The sequence below is a fragment of the Galeopterus variegatus genome, unplaced genomic scaffold, assembly GCF_000696425.1.
Source record: "Galeopterus variegatus unplaced genomic scaffold, G_variegatus-3.0.2 Scaffold839, whole genome shotgun sequence".
Lineage (NCBI taxonomy): Eukaryota > Metazoa > Chordata > Mammalia > Dermoptera > Cynocephalidae > Galeopterus > Galeopterus variegatus.
Window position 1 is genome coordinate 491,634 of NW_007726950.1, and position 18,439 is coordinate 510,072.

An 18,439-nucleotide genomic window follows, 5' to 3' on the forward strand; every position below is an offset into this window, starting at 1 on the left:
ATAGACATAACTATACAAATGAAAAAGTGAGATTATTATTAACTCTAGAAAAAAACCCCAAAATTTGTATAGAAAATGAAATTCAATCATCATACAGCAGGTGACTCAGCAGTGAATAAAATTTACATAGTCATAATAATGTAAAAATTGAATATTGGTTTAATTATACTGAAGGCTGGAAGGAGGGAAAGTACATGTGTGTGTGTGCATGTGTGTGTGTGTACACACAAGCACACACAAGCCCATGCAGGTGTCCATTCATGTGAAAAGAGCTAAAGCCTTCTCTTCCAAAGTAGGAAAAAAATAGATTATGTCTAAGACTGACAAAATAAAAAAATTGATAAGCATGTTATTTAAAAAATATGGAGCTAAATTTCAGAGGAAAAATCAAAAGTAATTAAAGGTGTTACCTCTGAAGAAGAGGATGGGTCAAGGGGAAGAGGTAGGTAAGGGAACTATTGTTTTTTAATCTTTATCTTCTTGACTAGTACCTGTATTACTCTGATGGAAATCAAGTTTTGATTTATAAAAGGAGGGGAGGAGTTGATTCTCACACTGGTGGGGGCCATTACAAAGCATGTGCATAAGACACCACCCTCAAGGAACGTCTAGGTTGATTGGGAAGATACCAAGAGCTCTGGAGGAGGGAGAGGTGACTTGGTATTGGGTTCCTTCTCAGAGAAGCTTCCTGTGGAAGTGAGCCCCAGGCAGTTGCTTTCAAAATAGATGTAGAAATGCAGAGGTGAGGGAAGGAAAGTTCTCCAGCCAGGTTTTGGCCCCACTGTCTTCCCCACCCTCCAGGTAACCTCTACTGTCTCTGACCCCTAGCACGATCTATGTCTCTCACATCATGTGCAATGGGTATCAGATCATCTTGAACTCCACCTCCTTTGAAATGTCACCGCCCTGGCCAAAAAGGTCCTCTACCTGTACCACTGCTAACCCTTTGTCCTGAATCATCTTCTTTATAGCTCTTAGTTGTTACTATCATACATTTATTGTTTGTCTCCCCTGGTGGAACGTAGTAGGGTCTGCGGGAGCAGGGCTTTGTCTATTTTGCTCAGGGATGCCTCCATAAAGCCCAGACCCATGCTGGCACAGAGAAACCCTCAATCTATATTTACTGAATAAATGAATGAATAAAGAGTTTTATCTCCTTAGCCAATCTTCCCAGGGGAAGACACAGATGATGTCTCAAACTTCTGTCCTACACAGGGTTGAGAATGTACACTTCCTAATAAAGTCATTTGCTGCTCTTATCCCAGAAAAAAATGTTTTATCCATTGGGTTCTCAGTTTCCCCATCTGTAAAATGAGCCCTTCTTTACCTCCTAGAACCATGGTGCCAGAAGCAATTGGAAGCCCCCATAATCTCCCTGCAGGTTCCACCATCACCACCATATGGAGATAAGACCCAACTGGCCCCATAGTCCCTCCTGCTTCCCCATGGCCCCATCCACAGGGAAACAATGTGATGGCCCCACCACGGCCTCCTCCATACATTTCTGGATCTCCACGACCTCGCTGGGATAGAGCTCGACCTCCAGGCGCCCATCAGCCTGGTTCTTGTCCAGCCAGCGGTTGGCAGGAAAGGTGTACTGCTTGCCTTGGCGGGGCACACGGATCTGGACGCTGCCCAGGAACCAGCCTGCATGTATGCCAGTGCTGTCGTGCCCAATCACCAGCCTGTTGATCTGAAAGGAAACCAGATGAGGGTGAGCAAGGAACCAGTTCATAGAAACCTCCATGCCCGCATCCCTACCTCCCTGAACACCAGCACAAACAGCTCCCCTTAACCCAGGTCTCCAGTTCCCCAGAAGAGGGGGCTATGCAGGAGAGGTTGGGTCCCAGTAGTGTCCCTGCCATCACCCAGCTGGGGAGCTGGGGCCTCACTTCTGGCTGAAGACTCCACTCACTCATCTTTGTCCAGCATATTTCCCGGGACAGTTGTGAGAAGGAAGTGGGGGAGCAGATGTGGTGTGAACTTTAAAGGCTCCAGCACGTACTTAATAATGTTAGTTTGTAGCCGCATGGGAAAGCAAATAGGTTCATGGGCCGCATAACGTTTGTGTTAACAACAGACTGTATGTACAGTGGTGGTCCTATAAGATGATAATACCGTATTTTTACTGTATGTTTCTCTGTTTAGATATGTTTAGATACACAAATACTTACCATTGTATTATAATAGCCTGCTGTATTCAGTGCAATAACGTGATGTACAGGTTTGTAGCCTAGAAGCCATAGGCCATATCTATAGCCTAGATATGTCGTAGGCTATACATCTAAGTTTGTGTAAGTAAGTACACTCTGTGATGTTCGCACAATGACGAAATCACCTAACGACTCATTTCTCAGAATGTATCCCTGTCATTAAGCAACACATGACTGTAATCAAAATGTTTATGCTCACCTTCTGATAACTGTGTTATCAATTTGGTCTTGTTTAATTTGCTTTTGGTTTGATTTTGTTTTAAACAATACACTATTGTACATATTTCTCTATATCTTCTTTGGCATAGCCATCTTGCAGGTGACAGAATATGCAGACAACCTCTCGGGGCACTGTGGTTCTGTATCCAATTCTTCCTCTCACTCCTGGACCTGAGAACATCTTTCTTTTGCTAATGGTCTATAGTCTATTCTAGAGTCCGCTTGCTTTGCTATTTTACATTTTAACATCTTTGCCCATAGGTAACATAAATGAGAGTGAAGATGATCATATCACCATCTTTACATGTATTTAGCTTTTCAGTGTTCAAATTGCTTTTATGTTTTTTTTTGAAATACCTCAGACAGGGCCATTTTAACATCAGATGGAATTAGCAGATGGCCTTTGAGAGCCCTTCCAGCCCTGAGATTCTCTCTGTGATGATTTGCAGGGGTGATGCTAGGCATGAGTCTGGTGCCAAAAGGCCAGATATAGAAAACTGTCCATGTGAGCCCTGCTCTCTCTCTTCCAAGTACTAAGTGCCTCTTTGTAGCTGGTAATGGAAACTGTCACAGCTGAGTGCATGTAGCCCAGTCTCCTGGAACAGTCAGAATGAAACCGCTAAGTTACAAAGTCTGAAAGCCATTTGAGTGCATGCCAAGTGACAGAGGAGAGTTTCATTGTCTTTCTGTGGTGCTGGGACTATGAAAGTACTGGAGAGGGATCAGGAAAGAGTAAAGACAGAGGCCAGTGTCTTCTACCTGGTATGACTGGAAGCTCCCTGTGGCCAGGACTATCTTTCTTTTCTATAACACTTTGCACCTAACATAGAGTAATTGTTGAACAGATTTATTTAGTACTTACTATGAGCATGTGGCTGTTACTAACAATCTCATTAGGATCCCCTGTTGTTGTGAATGAGAAAACTGAGGCAAACAGAAGTTAAGTAACTGCACAAGAGAGGTAAGTGAAAATGCTGGGTCTCAGAAGAGGCAGTTGGTAGCCAGAGCCCAGGCTCCCAACCTCTTGGCTACACTGCTTGTTGAGGGGCTTTCAGAAACAGAAGGAAGGGCCTAAACACTCTCCTACCGCCACCTCCTCCCCTCAGATGGCTCATTTATCTGTTGGCTGCTGCCAGAAATCCTTTAGTAAAGGGAACTGCATTTTCACTCTACCATTATTCATTAAGCTTAAATGTAAACACACTGTGACCCAGGAAAACCTTCATCTAAGCTTTCTAACTTCAAGGTATAAATGGTTGACATGAGATCTCTCCCCAGAGTGAGTTTTGATGGGAGAAGAGATTTCCAGGGCCCAGAGTGCCTGAAATAGGGCAGAGCTCACAGCGAGGGAGGAGCAGGAAAGAGAAGGTTGGAGACAAACTCGTTACCTTCTCGGTTTCTACCAAGCCACACTCTGAGAAGGGCGGGTGGTAACAAATCTCAGCCCATATTTCTGGAGACATCCTCAGTGCTCAAATCCAGGATTTAGATCTATGTTTCTCCAGGTGAAATCAATAAATATTCTCACCTTGACCAACGTCTAGCCAGTCTCCTGAGCCCTTTCTTGACTAAGCCTCAAACTTGGCCTATAAAGACTTGGACGAAACAATAACATAGTTTCTAACAGCTCAAGGCCACATCCCTAGGATGACCCTAACCCCCTTAAGGTGCCTGCCTGAGAAAACACAAGGCTACTAAATGATTTTACTGTTGGTTCAGGCTAAGTTGAAGGTGGGGTCCCTGTCTCTCAGCCTCCGAGGAAGGGCAGGAGCCCAGCTCTGATAAGGGCTCGTTAGCAAACCCAGATGTGTGTCACACAGACCCACCTCCATCTTACTGCTTTCTGTGGTTTTTCACTTCTCTGACTCTTTGAAGCCCCTGTTCACCCTCATCCTATTCCCTCGTTCTCCCTTTAAAATGCCTTGTAAACCTCTGCACAAATCAATTGAGTTCAGTTCACTGTGGAATATTTTCCCTATTACAGTAGTATATTACTGATTAAAGTCTGTCCACTTTAGTGTTCAGCTTTGTTTATCTTTGGTGAAGTGCTCAGACTTGTTATGACAGGGCCACCTGGAGCCTTGATAGATGGAGACTCTTGGGTCCCATCTCCTAAGGCAGAATCTCTCGGGTATGCCCGGAAGAGAGCACCCAAACAAGCTTCCTGGGCATATTCTGGTGCACAGGTGGGAAGTATTTTCAGCTCCTCTTTTCAGTCCTTGCTTCTTCTCTTTTCCTTCACCATACCCAGTGTAGAGAAAATATAGGAAAATGGTCAGGGCCCCTCAGATGTTCAGAATCTTGCCGAGCATTTGATGTAAATATGCACGTGCACCCAGGTGTCCCTTTGTTATTGTCTAATGTAATTGCACATGTGCACCCAGGTGTCCTGGGTTATGGACTTAAGTATAAAGGACTAGCAGCTCTGATCCACAGTGCCCCCTGCCCCTGGGATGCCCCGAGAAGCCACCACTGCTGCTGCTGCTGCTGACTGAGCTCATGTCATCTGCCAACAGCTCCCAGGATCTTTCCCAATTACCTAGCATAGACCTCCATGTGAGGGGTCTGGTGACCTAGCCTGGCATGTGAGGAGTCTGGTGACCCAGTCTGTACAATGGGTTTGAAGGGCCTGAGCCCTGGCCCTGACAACACAAATGGGGACTTAGTATAACTAAAATAATGAAACGTTTTGGCTTTAGTGTAGCTATTGCTGTAACCCGACAATCGGCATAGATGTGTAGCTTTACACCCAGTGACCCCTTTTCCAGTGTTTGTGACTCAGGTACGTTGGTCCTGGCTATGTAGATAAACAAAATGTTGGGAGTAAAGCCCCTAAAAATACACCCAAAAGAGACTTTGGGAGCTAAAGCACTGTTCACATATGCTCAGCTGCTCCAAGTCGCAGCTGGAAAACAACACACCTCACTAACAAGCTTCAAGTGGACATTATTTTTCTTCAGAATGGGCTCACCTCTGTGTACATTAGTGTGTGAATGTGTGTACATGTGTTTGTGTGGACATGTGTGTGGATGTATGTAGGGGAACGGGTGAGATGGTGTCACGTGATCTTGCAAAGGAGACTTACAGTTCCAATGTTCAGGGTCTCAAGAGTGAACTCATCCACCCGACCACGTTCAAAACAGTCTTTGAGGTTGTTGTCAGAGACAAGAAGAACTTGCTTAATGGTGTCAGATTTATCCCCGTAGAGCTTGATGTAGACTCGAGAATCTGTGCTGGCTCCAGAGATGTCCCCGGTCTTCAAGCTGATGTGATAGCGAAAGTCTGCACAGTCCAAGGCAGAGGGAGGAAGGGGGGTTAGTGCAGGGCGGGAGACTAGGAGCAGAGTGCAGGAGCAGAAGGGCAGTCTGCAGCCGGGGAGGCGGCACAGGTCGGGAGGCAAGAAACTGGGCTCCCACTCTCTCCCAGTAGCCCTGTGACTTGGAAAAGGGGCTCTCTCCCTCTTTGTGGAGCCTCCTCATTACAAAATCGGAAGTCTAACAGGTTTCCTGCCTGTTCCGGAATATGTGTGAATGCACCAGGAAAAAGAAAGTGTGCAAATCATAGGCAAGAACACCAAAATTTGAAAGACTGAAAGGATCTCTAGCAATCACCTGGTCCAGCTTCTCTTCTGATGGACAAGGAAACTGAGGCAAAGAGAGCACCAACCTTTCTAGACAGTGTTTAGCACATTATATACACAGTATTGCTAAGTGTTCTGATCTCAGTTTTGCAGGTGAGGAATCAGACGTCATGTGTTTGGTGCAAGATGGCAACAGCCAGGAGTGAAATCCTAATGTGGACCTAAAGCCCCTGCTTTTAACTGTGACTCCATGCAGATGTCACTCCATTTTATCAGCCAGAAAGATCTGTATCATCTGTGTGCAAGGATAAAAAGGTCTCAGGAAAATGTGAGTCCTGGAACAACAAGAGCCGAGACCCAAAGTCCTCAGGCTTGTTCCAGGGCATGTGTCTTGGGGAAAGAGGAAGAAGCATTGAGATGGTGAGTGATGCTCATTTCCAGGCCCTCCACTCACTGCTACCACAAGGTCTTCCCACTGGGCAGAAAGACCTGGGGAAAGTCAGTGGAGCACACCTTGCCTGAAGGGTCAGCCCCACAGACTGGTCAGGCCCTGGGAAAGGCCAGACCTGTGGGGATGGTCCAGATCAGCTCCACCAGAGACATCCAAGGGCACTTGAAGAAATGGCTTCTGCCCTTCTTGTTAAAAAATGTAGCAGGAACTGAGAAGACCTCTCCCTCATACCATTTTCTATCTAAACCCTTTCAAAGGCTCTGACTTGGGAACAGGGGGTAGGGTGGAGCAGGAGCTTGCTGGAGTGGGAAGAGCAGACCTTGATGCACTGGGGGTCCCTTTACCACAGGCAAGGGTCACCTCACCTCGTAAGGTCCTTCCCAGCTCTTAAATACTACAATTCTGAGTCCAGAGACTGGACACTGTTCCAACTCTGCAATCTGATCTTAGGAAAGATCAGATCTAAATATCTTTAGCCCCTCCAGATCTCAGTTTCTCCATCTGACAAATGGACATCATCAGATTTGCTTATCTTCTGGGGTTATTGCAGGGCTCAAATGAGATAATAAATGATAAACATGAGTATCGTTGCAGGTTCTGAAGATAAATTCATTTTAAATTTTGCATAAAGATCAAGATCAAACCAAGACACTTGAAGAAATAACACCAATAAGGAAAACTATAAGGCCTCCAGGACAATACTTGACATTTTTTTAAAAAGTCCTCCTTCTACAGCCCCTTCAAACTTGTGTTTCTCCTCACAAGGCCTGAGTGACAGGTACCCCCAGTGCTTGACGGCAGCAGCTAGCGTTGCTGTTCTTGTCATTCTCGTTGACCTATATGCATCCACGGCCTCACACCTGAGGCCACAAAGAAACTGTGCACAGACACACAAGAAATTTCCAGACGCTCCCTTATAGCCCTTCCTCTCCACCCTCCCTGGGCTGCCTCCATGAAATGAAATGGAGGGCATGTGTTTTCCTGAAGGGCTTGCTTCTGTTTCACTGAGGCAGGGTCTGTGTCTCGACAGGAGTACACCTACCACCTGGTCGTCAGGACAACTTACTCTTCAGCGTCGCATTGCTGTCACTGGGCAGCAATTCTCGGACCAGCTGCCCATCGTCCTTGTCCTTGTCCAGCCACCTGGTGGGCAAATGGGGGGATGTTAGCTCTTTGAGTGGGGCAGACAGACAATAAAACTGTCACGCTATCTGTGCAGAGGCCCAGGGAGGCTCAGAGCTTTGTATTCAGCAAAGGAAAAGGACTGTACAGGAGGTTCTAACAAAGCATTTCAACCCAGACTGGAGAAAGAGGGCTTCCCTGAGGAGGTGATATTTGGCTGAGATTGGAAGGATGGTGAGAAGTTAACCAGCAGAAGAGGGAGGAGCATTGCAGACAGACAGCATATCCTGGAATGAAACAGCCTCTGAGAGTTGACAGAGGCCCACGTGGCTGGAATGCAGCCAGCGAAGGGAAAAGTGCCAGAGATGAGGCTGGAGAGAAAACGGGGTCCCATGGTGTAGGACGTTGGTAATCATGGTAAAAATCTGTCCTAAAAGCCACTGTTATCATCAAAAACAACCACCTCTTTTTCTAAGAGCCTACCATGAGCATGGCACTGTTCTGAGGGTTCTGGGGTGGAAAGAAGACAGAGAAGACACACTAAGATAAGTAAGACACAGCCCAGGCTGTTGAGAACCTCAGTGTAGTCAAGAAGATGGGATGGGCTGGCTGAGGCACTGAAGACCAAGACAAAAATGGGCGTTGGACCAAAGTAAGTACTCCATGAATTTAGAGAAATGATAAGTGTTCACGGCGGAGGTGGCTTTGAAATGAGCCCTCGAGGATGAATGAGATTTGCCTACAAGGAGAAGCAGGGTCTGTGCCCTGCAGGGCTGGGGTTTGGTAGCCATGACGCCTCAGTATGCCAGAGTGAGCCATGTCCTAGCTCTCTGCAAGTCACCCACCAGGGGGAAAGGCATAGGGCCATTTGCCTGAGAAGCACTTTTCCCAGTAAACACGGAGACCCAGCCTAGGAAATCAGATGGTCATGCAAGCACAAGCTGTCGAGGCCCCAGTACTCAAGATGGTTTGTGATCTGGGGCCAATGGCAGCCAAAAAGACACCATCAGTTTTCTCCAGAGTATTAGGGAAACCAAAAAATTTGTCTCTTGACCACAGAATCTCCCCATCTATCTGTGTCTTGGTGCTTGTCTTTCCAGCCCAGCCCATTACACTCCTGAGAGAGATGCAATTCCCAGGCCACAGAGCCTATAAAGCAATCCAAGGCACAGTTTCCTCTCCAGCCCCCGTGACGTGGAGCTCAGGCCTCCCTAAACCACAGTCCTCTTTGCTAATACACTACTCCCCACTGCCAGGTGGAGGCAACACTGCAGTCTCCCCCATCCCTTCTCTCTCACCATCCTTCCCCAAACATATGATCTTACATTTCCATGGGACTTTGCTGTCAGTTGGCTGTTAGCTAACACTAAAACGTTAGCCAACGACTACATCATTACACTTTCCCTTGGGCTTTGGTGCTGTGAATCTAGAACACCAGAAAAATGTCTGAGACTCCAAGACATGAAGATGTGGGATTCCAGGCATTATGATGGGGGAGTTTGGGAACAGGGGACTGCTAGCTCAAATCCCTCAAATCAACCACTGGAAGCCTAGCCCTCTGCTGAGATCACTCTGGCAGCTCCCACAGTCATGGAAACTGCAGAGGAGAAGGTGTGGTTTTGCCCTGGCCACATTCTAGGAGAGAGAGGACTGGAAAGTCACAGGTCCTCAGCCATTGGAAAATCTCACCTGCTCACTCTCTATTCTCTCTGAACTTATCCATGCCCAGCCCCTCCCCAGCAGCAAAAGGAAACCATGACTCATCATTTTGTTTCCACCTAAATACTTGCAGGTATTAATAGATATTCCCAAATATGGCCATTTTCTTTCGGCTGCAAACACTTCAGCCCAGTTTCAGAGTCTGCTGGATTTTATAACTCTCCCCCTGGGCTCACAGAAGTGTGCAGGTACTCATGCGCACGCACACTTGCTATAGCTCTTACCACTCCTTGATCCTAACAGAAGAGAAGTTTTAATAAATAGGCCTGGTCCATCCTTCCCTCCAAGGGAGATAAAATGGCAGTCCAGGTGAAGAAAGAAGCAGTGTTCGAGTGCAGGTTCTAGCTCCAGGTTCTTCAAAGGCCTCCTGAGCCTAGATTACATGCCTCAGCAAAATATAAGAACCCATTTTCTTAAAAATGCAGGAACTCTTAAGGGTTTGGGGGCATGGAGGTCTCTGGGATGTCTGGAAAGATCGGCTCCTGTTCTGCCCTGCCATCAGCAGCACCAGCATCACCCATGTCTTTAATGGATTTGGCTCCTCTCAAAGTGCACCATCACCATCACCATCACCAAAAGACACATGCTGGTCAGGAAGGAGCAGAAGACAAGAGAAGTTAACAGATTTGGCCAAATTCACACAACAGGAGGGTGTCTAGACTCCTGGTTTTAAGCTCCCCCTGGCACCAAGTATGCGGCAATGTAGAGTGGATATGCCAACTTCTTCCTTACCCCCTTCTAGATTCCCCTCTTCCTGACCTGTCCCAGGGCTCAGTCCTCACCATTTTCTTTATCCACACTCTCCCTGAAGGATCTCATGCATTTCCTTGGTTTTAAATTCTATCTCTATGTTCTTGTTCCCTGAATTTATTTTTCAAGGCCTGACTCTCTCTCTCAAACCTAAAACATCCCAACTAGATCTCCAGAGCCCAACTTCATCCCCTCTCTTCAATTCCTCTCCATCCATCAACTTTCTGACCTCCTTTCCAGGCCCAGGTCCAGTTCTACCACCTCTTCCTGGAAGCCCTGTCTAGCTTACTTATTTTTTAAATGTAATTATTTGTCATACTAACAGTGGACATTCTTAGAAGTAGAGTCCTTTGCCATTGACAAAACAGTTTCACATTTGCTGTCCTATGGGGCCCCCCCAGTGGCCCTCCCTGACTGGGAAACTGCTCCACCTGGGATCATAGGTGGTAAGAAGTTCAACATTAACAAATGTATGCCTGTACGCACAGGTGTGCACATGAAGGCATTCACGTGTGTGGCTAGAGAAAGAGCAGCATGCTGCTCACTGCTGGAATCACTAAGCACCCCAGTGCCTAGGCCATGTAGCTTGCCCCATCTCCCCCCAAGTGGGGAGGGCTGTCTTCAGCACAACTACCCTCAAGAAGCCCTGGGCCAGCCCTAATGAAGTGGACATGCAGCAGCTCTTCTATAGATGCAGGTTCTGCCTTGGAACTGGGATTTGCAGAGCTGGGCAGGACCAAGGCCCTGAGTTAATTATCCTGAGTGCACCTCCCAGACATTGAGCAGGAAAGGCAGCTTTGATGGCACAAAAAGCACTGATGTTGCTCCTCATTTAAAATATCTCTTTCAGGGACTTCTAGAAGTCAATGGGATCCCAAACTGGCTATGTAAGAAACACAAGTTCTTATCAAAAAAAAAAAAGAAAAAGGAAACTTCACCTCACTAATAAGTTGGGTAAGGGAAATGAAAACCAAGTAATATAACTTGAAAAGATGTTAACAGGAAAGAGATGTGGTCAGAAGGCCATTCAAAAACAAAAAATCCCTTTGAGAGAAGGCAGCAAGCACCCAGGGACCTCAACAACTATGGGCAGCCCCACCACTGCTGCAGACACCACTGCCACATGGGTGGTACACCACAGCCACTGCCACAGCCACTTCTACTGCAAGGGAGGCTCACTACCACAGCAGCAGCCACCACCACCATGCAGGCAGCCCACAGACTACCAACTGTGTTGACAAAGGAGAGTCACTGGTGGGAAAGAGATAAATGAGTGCAGACCCATGACCCAGTGGCACATCCCACAGGAGGAATTATGCTGCCACATGCAGTAGCACATTTAGGGATTGGGAGGTAAATGTGCTGCTACATGACTGTCTTGATCCAGGGAGAGACACACACACGGAATCCCCCAAGAGTGCAGAAACCAGGATACCCAAATAGAGTAAGGAAGAAAATTTCCAGTCACCACCAACCCATCCCCCAACTGGGGGAAGCAAGGACCCAGAAGGAGTTTCTTCCTGTAGGAAAAAGGAAAAAGAAATGCCAGCCAGGGTCACCCATTCAAATTGAGGAGCTCCAATATACCCCAGTGCACTTATCACGGTCATGGGAAAATAGCCTGGGTACCAACAAGCCTACCCAGGGTTAACCATCCCAGCCAAAGAGTGACAGAGCATCCAGGCACTTCTCCCAGGAACTCGAGAGCTCACCCACACCCCCAACCAACCAACACACTATCACTAACTTCAGCAAGGAATCACTAAGCACCCCAGTGCCTAGGCCATGCAACTCCAACACTGAATATGGTTGAAGTACCCACAAAGAGACTACTGCCTCTTCCTGGAACCAATACTAAAATACCCTACTCAATGGTCAATAGAAAGCATGTCTACAGGAGGAAGTTTCTCTCCTCAAAGCCCACTCTAGAGTAATAGAAGAAGTAATAGTTCTACCAGATGACCAGATGTCAACACAGAGATACTAGAAATATGAAAAACAAGAAAGTATGACACCACCAAATGAAAACAATAATTCTCAAGTACCAGATCTCATAGAGCAGGAAACAGATGAAATGACTGAAAAGAAATTCCAAGTAACAATCTTAAGGAAACCCAATGAAATACAAGAAGACTCAGTTAGACAACACAACAAAATGAGAAAGAGCATCCAAAATATGAAAAATGAAATTTAAAAAGAGATTAATACTTTCAAAAAGAATGTAGCAGAACTCATGGAACTGAAGAATTCATTCAATGAAATAAAAAACACAACTGAGAGCTTAAGCAGCAGCTTAGAGCAAGCAGAAGAAAGAATTTCTGACCTTAAAGATGGTCTTTTGAAATAACCCAGGCAGACAGAAAAAGAAAAAGAAAAAAAGAATTTTTTTTTAAATAAAGAAAATCTAAGAGAGCTAGCAGACAACCTTAAGCATATAAACATTCAAATCATGGGTGTTCCAGAAGGGGAGAAGAAAGGAAAAGGCATGAAAAACCTATTCAACAAAATAATCACAGAAAACTTCCCAGGTATAGGGAGAAACATGGACCTTCAGATCCAGGAGGCTCAAAGACCCCCAAACAGATTCAATCCAAAAAGATCCTCTCCAAGACACATTATAGTCAAACTCACAAAATTCAAAGACAGAGAGAGAATCCTAAAAACAGCAAGAGAAAAGCATCAAGTCACCTACAGGGAGTCCCATCAGACTAATAGCAGACTTCTCAAGGAAACTCTACAATCCAGAAGAAGATGGGAAGATACATTCAAAATACTAAAAGAAAAAACTGCCACCCAAGAAAATTATACCCAGCAAGGCTATCCTTCAGAAATGAGGGAGAAATAGTGTATTTCCCAGACAAACAAAAACTGTAGGAGTTTACCATTACACAACCAGCCCTATAAGAAATCCTCAAGAGAACTCTGCAACTGGAATCTAAAAAATGATAATCACTACCATGAATACACAAAAAAGAGCAAGACCCACTGGTAGAACAAAAATGCAAACAAGGAAGAGAAAGAAACTGTATCTTACCACCTCAAAAACCAAACGAAAACCAAAGACAATAAAAAGGAAGAAAGGAAGAAAAGATATTTAAAAATCCAAAGTCAATAAAATGCCAGTAGTAAGACAATACCTCTCAATAATAGCCTTAAATGTAAATGGATCAAATTCCCCATTCAAAAGGCACAGACTGACTGATTGGATTAAAAAGCCAGACACAACTTTATGCTATCTTCAAGAGACTCACTTTGACTGTAAAGACACACACATATAATACTAAAGGGATGGAAAAAGATATACCATGCAAATGGAAACCAGAAAAGAGCAGGAGTAGCTATTCTTATATTGAGTAAAATATGTTTTAAACCAAAAACCATAAAAAAAAGACAAAGAAGGCTATGATATAATGATTAAGGGATCTATCCAGCAAGAAGACTATGAATATGTATATGCATCCAACACCAGAGCACCCAGATATATAAAGCAAACACTGATAGACCTAAAGAAAGAGATAGTCCCCAGTACAATAATAGCTGGAAACCTGAACACCCCTATATAAGCATTGTACGGATCATCTAAGCAACAAATCAACAGAGAAACATGAGATTTGAACTGCACTTTAGACCAGATAAACTTGGCAGATATTGACATAACATTTCATCCAATAACTATGGAATATACATTTTCCTCATTGGTACATGGAACATTCTCCACGACAGACCACGTTAGGTCAAAAACCAAGTCTCAACAAATTTTTAAAAATTGAAATCATTTCAAGTATCTTTTCAGACCACAATGGATTAAAACTAGTAATCAATAACAAGTGAAATTCTGGAAACTATATAAATACATGGAAACTAAACAACATGTTCTTGAGTGATCTGTGGGTCCAAGAAGGAATTAAACAGGAAATTAAAAAAAGCTTGACACTAATGAAAATGAAGACATATCAGACCAAAACCTGTAGGATATTGCAAAAGCAGTACTAAACGGAAGTTTATTACAATAAATGCTTGCACCAAAAAAGAACAGAAAGATTTCAAATAAACAACCTAGAGGCCCAAGAGCTGCCGGGCCCTCATGCCCCAAGGCACCCATGCCAGAGCAGGTAGGCAACACTGTGGGACTCCCAGTCCAGGCCAGTGCACGCCACCCAGAAAGGCCCCCAGAGAGGCCCAAGAGCTGCCAAACCCACATGTCCCAAGGCACCTGTGCTGGAGCACGTAGGTGCCACCACAGGACTCCCAGCCCAGGCCAGTGCGTGCTACCCAGAGAGGCCCTAAAGCCACCAGGCCCACAGGGCCTCAAGCCCCCTGCATCGGAATCAGTAGGTGCCACTGCAGGACTCCCAGTGCAGGCCAGCCCTCGCAGCCCAGAGAGGCCCAAGACTCCTGCCCACAGGCACTGAGGCAGCCATGCCAAACTGGCAGTCCCTGCAGGATCCTAGCCAGACATGAGGGTCGAATGAGTGGACCGTGAAATACCCTACCACAATGACTAAACACTAAAGGAAAGATACCAGAAATATGAAAATTCAAGAAAGTACACCATCACCAAAGGGTAATAACTCTCAAGCTCTAGATCCTATAGAACAGGAAGTCCTTGAAATGACTGACAAGGAATTTTGAGCAAGAATTCTAAGGAAACTAAATGAGATCCAAGAAAACTCAGTTAGACAACACAATGAAATGAGAAAAAGTATACAGGATCTGAAAGAAGAAATGTACAAAGAAATCAATGCCCTGAAAAAGAATATAGCAGGGCTTGCAGAGCTGAAGAATTCATTCAATGAAATAAAAAACACAACAGAGAGTTTAATAACCAGCAGGCTAGAACAAGCAGAAGAGAGAATTTCTGACTTTGAAGATGGGTTGTTTGAAATAACACAGGCAGACAAAAAAAAAAAAAAGAAAGAAAAATGAATTAAAAACATTGAAGAAAATCTAAGAGAGATAACAGACAACCTTACGTGCTAAAGTATCTGAATCATGGGTATTCCAGAAGGGGAAGAAAAAGAAAATGTCATTGAAAACATATTCAACAAAATAATGGCAGAAAACTTCCCAGGTATAGGGAAAGATACAGGTCTTCAGATTCAGGAGACTCAGAGATCCCCAGACATATTCGACCCAAAAAGGTCCTCTCCAAGACATATTATAGTCAAACTGGCAAAACTCAAAGACAAAGAATCTTAAAAGCTGCAAGAGAGAAGCGTCAAGTCACCTATAAGGGAGCCCCAATCAGACTAACATCAGACTTTTCATCAGAAACCCTAAAAGCCAGAAAAGAATGGGATGAAATATTCAAAATACTAAAAGACAAAGACTGCCAGCCAAGAATACTTTACCCAGCAAGGCTATCCTTCCGAAATGAAGGACAAATAGTATTTTTCTCAGATAAACAAAAACTGCGGGCGTTCACTACCACACAACCAGCCTTACAAGAAATTCTCAAGGGAGAACTGGATCTGGTACCTGAAAAACAACCACCACTACCACAAATGCTCAAGAAAAAAACAAATCCCACTAGTAAAAGAAAAATGCAAAATTAGTAGTGTTTCTATACTACAATAATGAACTAGCAGAAAAATAAATCAAGAAATCAAGCCCATTTACAATAGTCACACACACACACACACACACACACACACACACACACACACAAAACCCCTGGGAATAAACTTAACCAAGAAGGTGAAAGATCTCTACAACAAGAACTACAAATCACTGCTGAAAGAAATTCAAGAGGATACAAAAAGATGGAAAGATATTTCATGCTCTCAGATCGGAAGAATTAACGTGAAAATGTCCATACTACACAGAGCAATCTATAGATTCAATACAATCCTCATCAAAATATTGATGACATTCTTCACAGAAATGGAAAAAATGATCCTGACATTCGTATGGAACAGCAAAAGATCCTGAATAGCCAAAGCAATCCTGAGGAAAAAAAAAAAAAAAAGCCAGAGGCATAACATTATCTGACTTCAAATTATACTACAAAGCTATAGTAACCAAAAAACAAACACTTGGACAACTGGAACAGAATAGAGAACCCAGAAATCAACCCACATACTTACAGCCAAGTGATCTTTGACAAAGACAAGAACATACATTGGAGAAAGGACAGCCTCTTCAATAAGTGGTGCTGGGTAAACTGGACATCGTATGTAGAAGAATAAAACTAGAACTGTACCTCTCACCATATACTGAAATCAACTCAAAGATGGACTAATGACTTAAATATAAGACATGAAACTATAAAAATCTTAAAAGAAAACAGCAGAAACCCTTCAGGAAGTAGTACTGTAAAGACTTTATGAATAAGAAAAAGCACAGGCAATGAAAGAAAAAATAAATGGGATTATATCAAACTAATACAAAAAGCAAAAGAAACAGTTGACAGAGCAAAAAGGCAACCTAAAGAGTGGGAGAAAATATTTGCAAACTATGCATTCAAAAAGGGATTAATATCCAGAATATACAAAGAACTCAACCTAATAGTAAAAAAACCAAGTAACCTGTTTAAAAAATGGGCAAAGGAGCTGAATAGTCATTTCCCAAAGTAAGACATACAAATGGCCAACAGACACATGAAAAAGTGCTCAACATCACTAAGCATCAGGGAAATGCAAATCAAAAACCACATTGACATATCATCTCACCCCAGTTAGACTGGCCATTATCAAAAAAGACAGAGAATACAAATGCTGGCAAGGATACAGAGAAAGGGGAACCCTCCTCCACTGTTGGTGGCCTGCAAATTAGTGCAGGCATTATGGAAAACAGTATGGAGCCTCCTCAAACAACTACAGATAGAACTGCCGTAAGATCCAGCAATCCTACTGCTGGGTGTATACCCAAAGGAATGGAAATCATTATGTTGAAGAGACACCTGCACTCACATGTTTATCGCAGCTCTGTTTACATTAGCCAAGAGTTAGAACCAACCTAAATGTCCATTGACAGATGACTACATAAATAAAATGTGTTATATATACACAACGGAATACTACTCAGCAATAAAAAAGAATGTAATTGTGCCTTTGCAACAACATGGATGAAGTTAGAGAAAATTATGTTAAGTGAAATAACCCAGGCACAGAAAGAGAAATACCTTATGTCTTCACTCATAAGTGGGAGCTAAAAAAATAAACAAATAAAAGAAAGAAAGAAAGGTTCAACTATCACAACAATTCATTAAACTTTCAAAAATAGAGAACAGAACTGCGGCTAACAGAGGTGGGGAAGGGGGAATAGAAAGGGGGCTAGTGAGAAATTGGTAAAGGGACACAAAATGATTACAGTGTGTAAAGTTGAATATACTAGTTATCCTGATTTGAGCATCACATATTTCATACAGGTATTGATATGCAATGCTGTACCCCACAGATATGTACAATCAATTGTTTCAATCTTAAAAACACTTGATTCAAAAATTTAATTCAGCACATAACTAACTCTGAGGTAATGCTCAGTTAAATTCAGATACTGTCAAATTTTATCATGAAAAAATACCAACTTTTTGGTACTTAAATAGAGCAAATTAGCAGCACACCGGAACAGTCCACACTGGTGTTTCAACCTAGGGTGGGGATGTGAAGCCCAGGCCAGACACTACCAGTGACGCCACCTCTTTATTGCCCCAACTACAGCCTTAAGCCACTATTTTGTTCACTGGTCTAGGTATTAGGGCTGGGTCTTCCCAAAATTTAGAGGTCATAACCCAAGCTGGAGAAAGTAAAAGCAGGTAGGGCTCATGTACCTGAGGCACGGGAACTCCACATTGTCACTCTCGGGCTGCCCCTCCTCTCTGACCAGCACCCGGTCCAGGTACCAGCCGCTGCCCGAGCCTTTGCCGTCATGTCGGATCCTCACCCGCCTCACCCTCCGCATGGTGACAGACTCAATGGTGAACTCGTCTGCCTTCGGTGGTGGGGAAAGACAACAAGGCCAGTTGGATGGTAGCTACCCCAGAACCCAGACACCAAGGGAAGATACAGGCCCAGAAATGAGAAAAGCCGGAGAACTGATGGATTGGGCTACGGGTCTTTCACACGTGGGACAGGGACTCCCTATAAAGAACAGGTTGCACCCCGCCCTCAATTTCTACCACTGGAGTATCATTCAATGTCAGGTTCCCAACAAGTAAGGTCTATATTTTTAGGTTAAATCATGGCCATTCCCTATTATCTTTTAAAAGGCAGCTTCCCTTGGGAGGACAAGTATGATTATCTGTTATCAGTCACTCAACACTTATCATGAATTAATTCAGTAGCTAATCTCTCTGGCTCCTACAGGGATACTGGTCCCATTCTGAGAAGGGAAATGATTAGTACTGATTGGGAGAGACCACGTGGTCTTGCTAATTTCACAGTT

General features: G+C 44.1%; 1 protein-coding gene across 2 annotated transcripts in view; it reads right to left on the minus strand.

Moving 5' to 3' along the window:
- LOXHD1 (lipoxygenase homology domains 1) overlaps positions 1–18,439 on the minus strand; it is a 116,699-nt gene that overhangs the window by 95,866 nt on the left and 2,394 nt on the right. For both annotated transcript variants that reach the window (XM_008572816.1, XM_008572818.1), the window contains exons 2-5: positions 17,826–17,986; positions 7,530–7,606; positions 5,518–5,714; positions 1,501–1,693 (exon numbers count right to left, since the gene is read on the minus strand). In XM_008572816.1, coding sequence (XP_008571038.1) covers positions 1,501–1,693; positions 5,518–5,714; positions 7,530–7,606; positions 17,826–17,956 — 598 coding nt within the window. In that variant the 5' untranslated portion in view covers positions 17,957–17,986. The remainder of the gene's footprint in view (positions 1–1,500; positions 1,694–5,517; positions 5,715–7,529; positions 7,607–17,825; positions 17,987–18,439) is intronic.